A 14,051-nucleotide genomic window follows, 5' to 3' on the forward strand; every position below is an offset into this window, starting at 1 on the left:
CTTCAGAGTTCTTGGCTCACTAAACATTTCTAATTTTTAATATTTAATGTTTATAACAACCTTGCTTTTTATAGTTTTGACTTTGGAATCCTAAGATTTTACAAAACTAAAGATAGAATTTTTAAATCAATTTAAAAATTAATAACAAAATGAAACAGAACTAAACTATATATCAAGTTGATTATACAACCTTATAGAATAATTATTTCATGTGATTCTAAACTACAGTATAGTTGACTCTTGAACTACATAGGGGTTGGGGCCCTGACCCTCTGCACAGTTGAAAATCTGCATATAACTTAACAGTTGGCCCTCCTTATCCGTGGTTCCGCATTGGGGGATTCAACCAACGTTCCTGTAATACTGTAATACATATTTATTAAAAAAAAAAAAAATTCCACGTATAAGTGGATCTGCGCAGTGCAAACACATGTTGTTCAAAGGAAAACTGTACTAAGTCAATATCCAAAATAGAATATATAGTAATAAAATGAACCTCAAATCTAAAATAACATTTAGTAATCTTAATTTTGGTAAAAACACAGATATGACTGTTTGAAACTGCAGTACAAAGTGCACGTAAAAGCATACATTTTGTTTTCTTAAAAAAGTAAGTGTCCCCTATTCTGCCCAAGATGCAATTAAAATTCAGTAACAAACACTCCTGGTATAACAGGGAGTGGGTTTCTAAATAACCCCCATTAAAAGGAGCCAACACTCTTATGAAAAAGGGACAAACCCCAGGATAAATCAAGAAATACACAGATGACCTGGGATATCTTGTGGTACCAGAAAGCAAGGAGGCAATGCAATATTAGAAGAGTAAGGTCTCAAGGACACAGGAACCAACTTGAAGGTTATCGATCCACTGGCCAAAGACGAAATATCCTGAGCTCTAAAGAATGATTTGCAATGGACTGAACATATGTAATGCGATCTAAAGTTTAGAATATAAACTGCTTCTGAACAGAGCTCAGATCTCATTTCTCAAAATTTAAACATGCTAGATCACAGAGAACCCTACTGGAAGAACCACTATCTAAAACAACCTTTTACTGAGTGTAACATACTGAACTAGAAGCTTCTCATGAATCGTCTCAATTAATCCTCTCAATTTATCTAATTTCTCTTGACAACCCCGAAGTATTATTACCTCAGGTAAGAACAGATAATAAACTGAGGTCCTATTACCTTCATTTTAACAAACGAGAAAAATTAAGGCTCAGCCAAACTATGTGTAGACTGCCCAACACATAGTTACACATAGTTGTGAGGCCCCAACATAGAGCCTAGCAATCTGACTCTAGAACACATGACTAAGCTATACTGTCTTCACCCAGTCGACTGTGTGCAGTAAGACACAGCCATTTTAAGCAGCAATAGTACCTTATGAAATACCACTCCTATCTCCCCTACCTTACTCAAGACTGCCAACTAAGGGTTATCCAGTCTCTACTAACACAAAACGGCCTAATAACTAAAATCCTCTTGAGCCTATGAAACCTATAAACCCAACAGTTTTATTAGGCTAATGTCAGTCATAACATCCAGAACACCTCAGACTGTTAAGTTTATGGAGAGGGAGACAAAGAGAAGACATGAACAGAAAAACTCTCAGATCTGAATTATATAATCAATGAAAAATTAATTCAACCCAGACCTTACCTAAAACCTGGCCAGCAATCATTCTGCCATCCTCTCCTGCCACAGCAGCCCGGGCATTTCTCTCATTAACATACTGAACGAAGGCAAAACCCTTATGAACAGAGCAACCCACGATTTTGCCATATTTCGAGAAGATTGCCTCCACATCAGATTTCTTGACCACAAGAGTATTGAGATTCCCAATGAATACACGAGAGTTCATGGAGCGAGGATCCGTCTTGTTGGTAACATTGCTGGCCATTGTCTTTGATGGTAAGGTGCCTCACAAAGCTGAAAAACTGAGAGAAAAAAAGGCATTCAGGTGAAAAGATGTTAAAAGCAAAACAATCCTTGATAAAAACTTGCTCTACTCTTATTTTGAACCACTGTGACTACCTACTACCTTACTTTGAACCACTTTCAGTCAACTGAAAAGGATCTCATAGCAGCAAGTGTATTACTATTCAGAGACTAGAGCCCCCTGAATAAATCCTTATAGAAATTCAACCTCCTCTTCTGTAGTATATTCCTGCTAGACTATCCCTTGTGGGGTTGCGGGGGAATCCTCTTCACAGATTATTGGCAACACAATCTTCTTGGGCATTATTAATTCCAAGTGACCTCCCTCTGTTTTCAAGTCCTCAAGCAAATTAGAACCCCCTAAGCTCTCTACCACTGACTTCTTGTTTTTCACCTTCCCAGTCATGCTAACCTAACTATTTCTCGCCATCTATCATCAATAACTCCACCTTCTTGCACATTGCTTTTACTAAAGTGAGTCTCACTCATTCCTGCAGATACATAGAACTCTAAATTCTGCCCACAAGCTCTTCTTCAGCTAGATGAATGTGGACAACTGACACACTACCCTTCAAGTGTAATTAACTTTATTATACAAAGGCAATAAACAGAACCAATTCATTCACTCTGGAAATAATCTATTTCCAGGTACTTCAACTGATTTATAGTATGCCATAGATACCTTAGTTATCAATACCATCTTTTTTACAGAGTGTAATGATTCTTTACTTTTTATGTGAAAATATAATACAAAATATAGCTGGGACATTTAATAATGCTGGATGGTGATGATGATAAAACTACCAGGTAGAACACTGCATGAATCAAAAAAGAACCAGGAGACGGGCTTCCCTGGTGGCACAGTGGTTGAGAATCCGCCTACCAATGCAGGGGACATGGGTTCGATCCCTGGTCCGGGAAGATCCCACATGCCGTGGAGCAACTAAGCCCGTGTGCCACAACTACTGAGCCTGCGCTCTAGAGTCCGTGAGCCACAACTACAGAGCCTGCATGCTGCGACTACTGAAGCCCGCGCGCCTAGAGCCCATGCTCCACAGCAAGAGAAGTCACCGCAATGAGAAGCCCGCGCGCACCGCAACGAAGAGTAGCCCCCGCTCGCCGCAACTAGGGAAAGCCCACGTGCAGCAACGAAGACCCAACGCAGCCAAAAATAAATAAAATAAATAAATTAAAAAAAAAAAAAAGAACCAGGAGAACCAAGGAAGAGAATACAACTTTCCTCAGACCGTTTCAAAACAAAAATGATCTTCATGTATGTTACAGAGGCGCAATCCTGTTACTACATGGAGACTCATGATATCATTTTAAAGTGCAGGGCTTCCCTGGTGGCGCAGTGGTTGGGAATCTGCCTGCTAATGCAGGGAACGCGGGTTCGAGCCCTGGTCTGGGAGGATCCCACATGCCGCGGAGCGACTGGGCCCGTGAGCCACAACTACTGAGCCTGCGCGTCTGGAGCCTGTGCTCTGCAGCAAGAGAGGCCGCGATAGTGAGAGGCCCGCGCACCGCGATGAAGAGTGGCCCCCGCTTGCCACAACTGGAGAAAGCCCTCACACAGAAACTAAGACCCAACACAGCCAAAAAAATAAATAAATAAATAATAATTTAAAGTGCAGATGTTTTGACCTTCTTTAGCTTTTGTATCAGTCTACTGCTCCTTCCCACACCAAAGTTAAAAAGGGTTTAAGATGGACCCACCTTAGATTTAGAGTAACATTCGTATTTCCCATTCATCCCTTTGAAAGGTACTGACAACAAATTAAACAACAAATTAAAAGATACCAGTGTCTAGTATCTCTTAACTTTCCAATCCTCAAGATAATCATAACAAACTAGTTTTCGTGGATTATGTAGAAATGTTTTATATATACATACATGTAAAAAAAAGATGGTATAACATTTATGGTATATGACCACTACTATTCTGACCCTTAAAATACCTAGTCATTTCATAAGCATACTGATTTTAAAACTGTAAAGCTCCTATCCTTTCTGAAATTCAAGAAACAGCCTTTTACTTTGGCTTCTAAATTACATCTTTATAAACAGTTAATTTTTTGACTAAGCAGTAAAAATTTACCTCACAGTGGCTAGTGAGAATCACCAACAGCCTTTCAACTTAAGTGGGAGCACCAGAAAGTCTTAGAACACCGACAGGAATCAAAACAGAAACCTACTAAAAGGCCTAACTGGTTTCAAATACTTCTGCTTGGCTCTTAAGGTTTGCTATTAAGTGGGGACTTAAGTCAGTTTTTAGCAAATGTTTTTCACAAACAATAAATATACCAATAGCAATTACAGGTAAAATCTCCCTTTTAAAAAAAATTTTTGTTTATTTGTACTTGGCTCCGTTGGGTCTTTGTTGCTGCGCGCGGCTTCCTCTAGCTGCGACGAGCAGGGGCTACTCTTCGTTGCGGTGGGTGGGCTTCTCATTGCGGTGGCTTCTCTTGTTGTGGAGCACGGGCTCTAGGAACACAGGCTTCAGGCGTTGTGGCACGTGGGCTCTAGAGCGCAGCCTCAGTAGTTGTGGCACACGGGCTTAGTTGCTCCGCGGCATGTGGGATCTTCCCGGACCAGGGCTTGAACCCGTGTCCCCTGCATTGGCAGGTGGATTCTTAACCACTGCGCCACCAGGGAAGCCCCCTCCCTGGGTTTTAATGAGAATAACAACCATGGGTAAAGCATGGACAGCATTTACAACAGAACTTGGTGTCAAAGCATCCCAATCAAAACTCCAAAATGCACGCTGCTAAGGGCAAGCCAACCGCTAACGCACACGGTATCTATCACTGTGGGAGAAGCAAAGAGAAGCAACTGCGAGCCTAAAAGACCCAGAAATTGAAGAATACCAAAACACCCAGGTAGTATTTATTGGAAAGGAAAAGGGAACCAATGTCAGGAAAAGCAGTTCCAACAGGGAGAATTCTGCCTGCTCCAATAGTGGGTGAGTACAAGGTACTGCAGTTTAACGGTCTGAAGGTGCTAGAGCAGCTCAAGTCTCTATAAAACCTCAATACCAACTCAGAAGCCCCATGTGCACCATTCCTTTCTCAATCCCTTTCCTCCCCCTAAAACTCCTAACTTTACAGTAAAATCACTTCCTTCCTTTTAAAATAGTTCTATTACCTAAATGTATATCCCTGCATAGTATAGTCTTACCCATTAAAACAAATCTGATGTGTCTTTTAAGGCTCTTTTTATAAGTTCCCCTTTAACTTAAAATTTATCTGTTGAAGAATCCTGGGCATTTGTCCTGCAGTTTTTTCCAGTATTTCATACCCTCAGTACAATTCCACGTATTCTTGTCCTTTGTATTTTCAGAAATTGGAGGCTGGGACCAAAGGCTTGATCAGACTCATGTGTAACACTTCTGTAAGATTATATATAGGTGGCATTATCTTTTTGTGATGTTAGTAATGCTAAAATTTTACCAGATCTCTCTAGGCATTATGGTCCCTCAAGCTTCTAATATATTACTTCGAAAGAACTTGGAAAATAGTTTATCACTTCTTGCATCTTAGTAACAGTTTGCCTGTGTTAAACCTTTATATTTGTCAGTTTCACTGGGTATAAAATCACTGAATAACATTTTCTTTCCTTAAATATTTTACTCCATTTACTTTGGAATGATTCTGTGACAGTCCAGAAGTGTAAACCTTGCTGGCAAAGTTGTATTTTTCTCAACTTGAGTAGAAACTGCAGGGTTTTTGCTTTATAGTAACTCATTAAGCTTTTTTTCTTTTTCTTTTTAAAGACTAACAGAAATGGAATAGATATAAATGAGTGTATCTGAGGCGGCCTCACGGGTCACAGAAGTTTACACTTTGGAATCACCCTCATAAGACAGGTCAATTCCTCCTAGCTTTTTAAAGATAGTATCAGTGAAGGAAGAAATGGGAGAAACTGTTCTGACTGGGTTATAACTCAGACCCAGAGGGTATAGTCTTAAAGAACTATATCAGATTTTAAGTGTAAAAGCAAGTTGCAGAGAAAGGGGTCAGTTTTTGCTTTTTAATTTAATACAGAGCTGTAGCATTAGGTTGCACTGGGTTGGCCAAAAAGTTCGTTCGTTTTTTTCATAGGATGGTATGGAAAACCCCGAATGAACTTTTTGGCCAAGCCAACGTTCTACATGCATTTTTGTAAAAAAGATTTTTAACTCAGTATTCTAATTACCAGCAATTGCAGTCTTTAGAAAATTTACAGATTACTTTAAATGACATGAAAAATTACGATAAAATGTTTAAGTTAAAAAGCAGTATATTAATTGTACAATACCTAACAGGAGGCATATATACCTACCCACATAATAATTGTGTGCTTAGGAAACATAGGGCAGAAGTATTTAAAAATATTGTTCCATGGGTACTCTTGTGGTTAATCAACTGTTACCACCTTCAGAGTTTTTTTTATATTATCCAAATTTTCTACAATGAACAGTAAGTTTTTTGTTTTGTTTTTAGGAAAACATTTTAAAAGTCAAGCACCTAACTCCTAATCAGGAAATGCATTTGAGAGAAATAAAAAAGGGCTCGTCACATTAGTAACAACAATCCAGGTTCTTTAAACATTTATTTTTATAAAAACTTTCAAATGTTTTGAGAACATCAAATGTACTAATGTACACTAACAGTCTTAACAACACTGTTACATAATGAAGTAACGTTAATTCACATGAATTAGTTTGAACTTTAACAACCTATTCTACTATCTTCGTGAAGAATAATGTCCTGTTCACGGATCCAGAGTTTATAAATCACAACTTCTTCCACTTTTTGAAAATCAGATGTTTCTGGCACATCATAAACACTCAGCAATTTCTCTGAGTACTCTGGTCACATCCTGCAAAGGTTTTCTCAGCAAAATCATTAAGATAAATTCATTCTTTTAAAAACTCAATACTGAATACTACAGAAGAGCTAAGTAAATAAAAGTACATAGAATAAAAAATACACAGAATCAGTTTCTTTCCTAAAATTGGTTTCAAAGAGTAAAACCAAAGGGGGAAAGATTTCTGAAATGATTATGGTTCCCTGGATACTCTGCGTCCTATTTAATTCAGTAGCAGAAATCATCAAGTGGCTCTGGTTACCAGCAAAGCAGAATTCCACCACAGCACAGACAACAGAAAAAGACTGAGTATTTTCCTAGAGGCTATTGGGTGGTAGTACTCAAACCTCTAGCTCATGGATGCATGCATATATGTGTGTTTGCATAATATTTTATTTGTCTTCCCAGGTTCCTACTTCCACAATTTTTATCATCAAAGGATCACTAAGACTGGTGAGTAAAATCAAAACCAGGAATGTTGAGTTACTTTTATTGCTTTATTACACCAAAGGATCTATGTGTCCATTTGACCATGTTTTACATGTTGAAGCAATAAAAGCAACAAGAGATTTTAGTGGCAGTGTGCAGGACAAGAATTATAGAAATGTATTTCTATTCCCACTTCTACCATCCCAGTCATATCCTAAAACAGAAAACACAAATAAAATCTTACATCTAATTGGAATGCAAGCAAACCTGTCAATTTTATTTCTAACTGTTCATTCTGAACCTGAGCTATTGTGCTCTCTGCCCTCTTAAGAGGCAAACCTAGCTTGGATTGTCAATCCAGTTTAAAATTTGGGAAATGTTTATAACAATTACTCCATTTCTCTTAAATTCACATTAAAGAGCAAGTAAATTCTACTGAGAAGAAATATGGCAAGGTGGGAAAGGCAGAACGCGCTGACAATCATGAGATGTTAAGTTTCAAATGGTCCGGAAATGTAGGTTATGAAGGTCCTGGACATTGCTGGGAACTGGGCAAGAATCAATTCATAATTGGAAGCAAGCTTTCAACTCCCTCGCCTTTATGTACTGGGCACTGGAACTCCACCTTTAGTGGAAAGGGATTGAAGGGATGGACGATAAATACTTGACAAAGCAGTGCCACTCATTCAGACTGTGTTCAGTATCATCTGTAGGCTTATTTCCGGGGGGGGGGGGGGGGGGGGGAACACACAACAGAAAGTAAACCCGCCACAAGATATTTCTACTGAGCTCTTCAGTCAGTCCTCTACCTGTTTGCCCTATTCAACAGGCTACTCACATTATACTTACTCATATCACATTATCCATTGGACCAGAAAAAAAGAAATTTAAAGATGGCATCAATACAGCTTATCAAATGTCAGATCATACTAACTAGAGAACAAGGGAAATAACTTACCTCAGACTAGGAAATTCAAAACCCTACCTTAGAATTTTATCACTATCCCTTAAAACCTAAAATAGCCTCTACATTCAATTTAAATTAGATGCAACTGCCATATGCCTAATATGCTATTTCCCATCTTTCTTTGAAGCCTTTTAAAGACAAAGTGTCACCAGATGGCAGCAATGAGTTGGCAAATTTTTAAGATGATGGCAATCTTGAGTCCAAAGACTTCCTATTTCACAGTTTTCCACAATTTCTTATCAAGAGTTTCTCAGTACCTTTTGGATACTATATAAATAAATCTCTCTGCCTATTTAGAGCAGCATCTCCTGGTCTAAATTATTTTCCTTTAACACACTTAAGCTCCTATTTTACCCCTTTAGGACCCTTGTCCCTGTTCCACACTACTTTCCTGTTACTGTATCTCTTCCCCACCCCAACCCTGTTCTCTGCTTCCTATGTGTCTCTACCGCATTCATCAACTATTTCCCTCTGGCGTCTTCAGAGGGCAACAATAAACTGCCCATATGTCTGCAAAAAGTTGGCCAGTGTACAGTGGGCCCTCTGTATCGGCAGATTCTGCATTAGTAGATCCCAACCAACCATGGATCAAAAATATTCAGGGGAAAAAAATTCTATAAAGTTCTAAAATGCAAAACTTGAATTTGCTGCACACCATTTTTGTATTTCTAACTATTTACATTATACTACGGTATTACAGGTAATTATAATATTATATTTAGTATTATAAGTAATCTAGAAATGGTTTAAAGTATATGAGAGATTGTGTATAGGTTATATGCAAACATTACACCATTTTATATAAGGGACTTGAGCATCCCCAGATTTTGGTATCTGCCAGGGTCCCAATCCCCCTTGGATACCAAGGGACTATAATTTGCTCCATCCCCAAAGCTAATTATTCATCAAAACATAGACATGATCTCAAGGTAAAGACTATCACACAGAGACTACTAAAAACAGTACATGGTGGTATTTTCAGGCCACAAGAACACCAAAGTTGGCCATTTTAGATAAATGCTATGCTAACTGCTATGGTCTAAGAATATTCACGATAAAAATTAGGGGGAAATGCATAATTCAATAAATGGTACCTGAATGTGTGTATATATATACACACATATATATGTATAACTGAATCACTTAGCTGTATACCTGAAACTAATACAACATTGTAAATCAACTATACTAAAGAACAGATTATAAAATATAAGTGAAAAATAAATAAATAAATGGTGCCTCACAGCCATCTAAAAACAAAAATTGGGGACCAATCTCATTCTATACACAAAAACATTAACAGATCAAAATCTAAATGTAAAAATTAAACATGCAACTGTCAAAACCTACATAAGACAAAAAACTCAACAGTCTCCAAAAAAGTATGAGTAACAGGAAAAAAAAAAGGGCAGGAATAAAATAATAAACCATAAACATGAAAAATTGTTTTAAGAAAAGCATATTGAAAAAGACTTAGACCACTTTAAAAAAACTGTCAGATTGGTGTAGATTATATCAATATAAGAATTGATTCAGACAACGGTCAATGTATGCCAAAGCACTGTGTGAAAGCTTGGTGGGAGGGAAACAGGGTTTACACGGTTTCAAAGTACTACCCAATAGACTACTCACTGATTAAAAGAGGAAAAAAACATACCTTTACTATAGAAACATGGGTCACCACTTAAACCAAGTAATCTGACATCATATGCTTCCTGATTCGACAAAATAAGAAACATACATCACCTATGCAATATTCTTGGTAAAATATTTGACTTGAATCTATACAACAGGGAAACAATCAGGCAATTTCAAGATTGTGGGGACACTATACAACACACCTGGTTGGGACTCCTCCAAAAAAAGAGCAGGAGGCCATTTCTAGATTAAGAAAGCAATGTTGTGGGGAAGAGACTTTTTTTGTGAAAACGACAATTTTAATGTGGGCTGTATACGAGATAATATTGAACTAATGCTTATTTTCATTGCTTTGATAATTACTTTGATAGTATAGATTATCTTTATTCTTAGGCGATACAGCCATGAAGTTGAAGTTCCCATGTGAAATATCACGCCTGTAACTTTAATATTATTCAGGAGGGGAAAAAACATACAGAGAGCAAACATGGTAATTTAGACAGTTGCTACCAGAAACAACAACAGGAGGGCTGAAACACAAGGATGGTGTATTTTACAAAAGTACATATTACCTGTTCAAGTTTTTAAAAAAGACCCTATTATAGCAAATGTTAAAATGATATATACCATGTCACACACTCTTGAGCAAGTTCCCAGAAAATATTTTTTCTGTCAGATTTGCTAATATAAGAATGATCATCCGGTGCAGTGGAGGAAGAAACTGGCACTTCCACTGCTATAACTAAGTAAAACCAGTATACATTTCTGTAAGTTCATTTGAAAATTCTTAATTAAACCTAAGTGCCAAGCAATGGGTAGGTCAACAAATTTGTATTAAGCAACTGACAATGTTAAATAAATTTCAGGTTATCCTATTTTGGAATTGAAAAAGAAACTTTGACCATCTTTAAGTTTTGTAAAACCCTGTGACAAAAACCCCCCCACAAAAACAGCCACTTAACAAAAAAAATTGTAGAAAATTTACTAAGTGGAAAATGTTTACAGCATAGAGGTTCTGAAACGATATACAGTAATGATTCCATGTTGGTAAAAATATACTATAAAAATATAAAACATATATATATAGGGAGGGACTTCCCTGGCGGTCCAGTGGTTAAGACTTCACCTTCCAATGCAGAGGGTGCAGGTTTGATCCCAGGTCAGGGAGCTAAAATCCCATGTGCCTCGCGGCCAAAAAACCAAAACATAAAACAGAAGCAATGTTGTAACAAATTCAATAAAGACTTTAAAAATGGTCCACATTAAAAAAAAAAAAAAATCTTAAAAAAAAACACCACATATACAGGGGTACAGGTACATCTGTAGCTAATGAGATAAGAGAATGGATCAAAACATCAAAATATTGAAAGTGGTTATCTTTGAGCGCTAATGCTGTAAGTAAATATTTTCTTTCTCTGCATGCTTCCTTCCAAGTTTTCTTTAGTAAGCATTTTATAATAAAAAAAAAAGGATTGTTCCTGCCAAAGTATAAGTAACGCAACAGAAAATTTAAAAAATGAAAGTCTTTAAGAAAATATTCCCAGAACCTCAATGATGAAAAAACTAAATCATGTAGTTCAATGCCTCCAAATTCTTCACAGGATGTTAAAATTCCCTTGCAACCTCCTTGCTCACCAATTACTAAACTTCATGAACTGCCACTAAAGTCAACGAATTCACAACCTGAAGACACTCAATTCTAAAACTTAATTGGCTCTTAACTAATTTCCTCCCTTAGCTCTTCTCTTTAACGTCCATTCATTAGCAATCGAATAATTTTTTTTTTTTTTGGCTGCGTTGGGTTTTTCTTGCTGCGTGTGGGCTTCTCACTGCTGTGGCTTCTCTTGTTGCAGAGCACGGGCTCTAGGCACGTGGGCTTCAGTAGCTGTGGCACACGGGCTCAGTAGTTGTGGCTCACGTGCTTAGTTGCTCCGCGGCATGTGGGATGTTCCCGGACCAGGGCTCGAACCCATGTCCCCTGCATTGGCAGGCGGATTTCTAACCACTGTGCAACCAGGTAAGTTCCCTCGAATTATTTTTTATTTGACTGAAAACATCTTATGCAAACTGTTCCCTATCCTGACTATCTTCTATAAAAATAAGACATGGTGCATTATAACGAATACAACTTAACCTGTCAATGTCCCTTTGAACACAGCAGTCCAAATTTGGTTGCTCTTGCAAGAGTGGAACACATTGTAGATGCTATCCAGATGCTATAATGTCTGCTAACTTTGGCACTGTCAACACATGCAGAATTCACTGTTAAGTGCGGGGCTTTGCATTTCATATACTATTTAATCCTCTTATATCTAGTTCACAATCCCTGGGGTTCCAGCCTGAAGAAAATTTCAAACTTTGATTTTGTTGTGTGAAATACTAACAATCTCTCCCAGTTATATACCCTTCACTGATTTGTTCAACATACTGTAAGCAACCTCACCCGTCATTTTAAAAAGTTCAGTAAGGGCAACACAATTTTCCTTCAAGAGCGAAAATTTTTCTTCATGCTATATATTAGTTTTGAAACAGTGATAATTAGTAAATCTCAAATGAGAAATCCTTCTGCATATGTCTGTACACTGAAAAGCTCCACCCTGGTTTACTTCTGAACAGGACCCAAGTTAATAACTTAAATTGTAAATGTTTAGATACACCTATTTAAAAAAAAAAACATTTTTTTAACTGAAAAGGTAGATACAAAGATACCTGTTCCCACAGTCATGCCACGCCAACCGTGACCAAACTATGTTTAAAGTAATGACTAACCTTGAGATGAGAACTTCCTAAATACCATAATACAAAAAAAATCCCCGTACTAAAATATACCATAAATAAAAAGCAAAAAACTGATGAAATGTATGCAATACATATTTGTCCACAATTCAAGTTCTTAATACTGTATATAAAAATAAACACATCCTAATGGTTAAGAGCTCAGAGGCTTTGGAGTCAGACCTGTTGCAATTTCAAACTCAACCACTTCTGGTATGCATTTCCCTCTGGAAAGCCAACCCCTTCAAACACCAGATTCTTTAATCATAAAATGAGTACTGTTGATAGTACTTGTCTCATAGGATAAGTACGAATGAGATCTAAGTGAAGTAAGGTAAAGAAAACAATGAACATAGTGCCTGGCACACAGCAAGTGCAGCTGCAGCAGCTGCTCCTACTACATCATTTACTATTATTGGTACATACCAACAAAAAATGGGACAATGACAGAAGGACACAAAAGATGATTAACAAATAATACTAAAGGTCTATGGAGATTAGCAAGAAAAATCAGTATCACCATAAAGGAGACAAAAATTAAACCAAACATTCTACCTACCAAACAAGTAAAAACATTTTAAATTGAAATGGTCACTTCCATACATTATTTCTGACAGTATGAACTGGTAACCATATTTTCAGAAAACTACTGGACTATTTTATCAAAAACCTTAAAATTGTGCATGTTCTTTAAAAACAAAACAAAATACCCAAAAAACAAAACCTGTGCATGTTCTTTGACTCAGTAATCTCACTTTGAGAACTCATCTGAAGGAATCAAGGATGTGGACATATTAACAGTGAAAAATGAGAAAACAAGTTCATAACACTAAGAGACTGACTAAATGAATTTCAGTACATCAGTCTAACTGGATACAAGCAGCAACATTTCAAAATAACTTATTGACACCAAGAGATATTTAAGATGTTAAGGAGCATACACAATATACAAGTTATCTAAAAGATTATACACTGAAGTGTTAGACACCTCAGGATGTGGCAAGATTGTGAGGTTTTAAAATACTCTTTTTTTCATTCTTTAATACCGTATTAGTTTCATAATTCTTTCATTCTGTAAAGACAGCTTCATCCACCCTGGAATTTAATGACTACAATATATGGCTTGGCCGAAAGTCAGCAAAGCTTTTCTATAAACCCCGTAACAGAAGTTAGAAAAGTTGTGTGCTTCCCTTCCTCAAGAGCAATTCAGAACTATGTAAAATCAAGGAAATGGGCATCTCTAGGACAACAAAACTTTCACTGGATATTGCATTCCATAATTTGGGGTCTCTCATTCATTGGCAGTTCTAACAGACATAAATATTGGGTATAATTCCCTGTGCTATACAGTAAATCCTTGTTGTTTTATTTTATGTATAGTAGTTTCTATCTGTTAATCCCATACTCCTAACTTGACCCCTTCCCCATCATTAAATGTTAAGTTACCTCT

The 14,051-nt window shown here is 37.2% G+C and overlaps 1 protein-coding gene across 7 annotated transcripts in view; it reads right to left on the bottom strand.

Annotated features, from left to right (window-relative positions):
• Positions 1-14,051, bottom strand: part of HNRNPC (heterogeneous nuclear ribonucleoprotein C) — a 45,253-nt gene that overhangs the window by 18,545 nt on the left and 12,657 nt on the right. For all 7 annotated transcript variants that reach the window (XM_057542587.1, XM_057542589.1, XM_057542591.1 and 4 more), the window contains one exon: positions 1,666-1,943. In XM_057542587.1, coding sequence (XP_057398570.1) covers positions 1,666-1,906 — 241 coding nt within the window. In that variant the 5' untranslated portion in view covers positions 1,907-1,943. The remainder of the gene's footprint in view (positions 1-1,665; positions 1,944-14,051) is intronic.

Source organism: Balaenoptera acutorostrata, chromosome 3 (assembly GCF_949987535.1).
Source record: "Balaenoptera acutorostrata chromosome 3, mBalAcu1.1, whole genome shotgun sequence".
In the NCBI taxonomy this organism is placed as follows: domain Eukaryota; kingdom Metazoa; phylum Chordata; class Mammalia; order Artiodactyla; family Balaenopteridae; genus Balaenoptera; species Balaenoptera acutorostrata.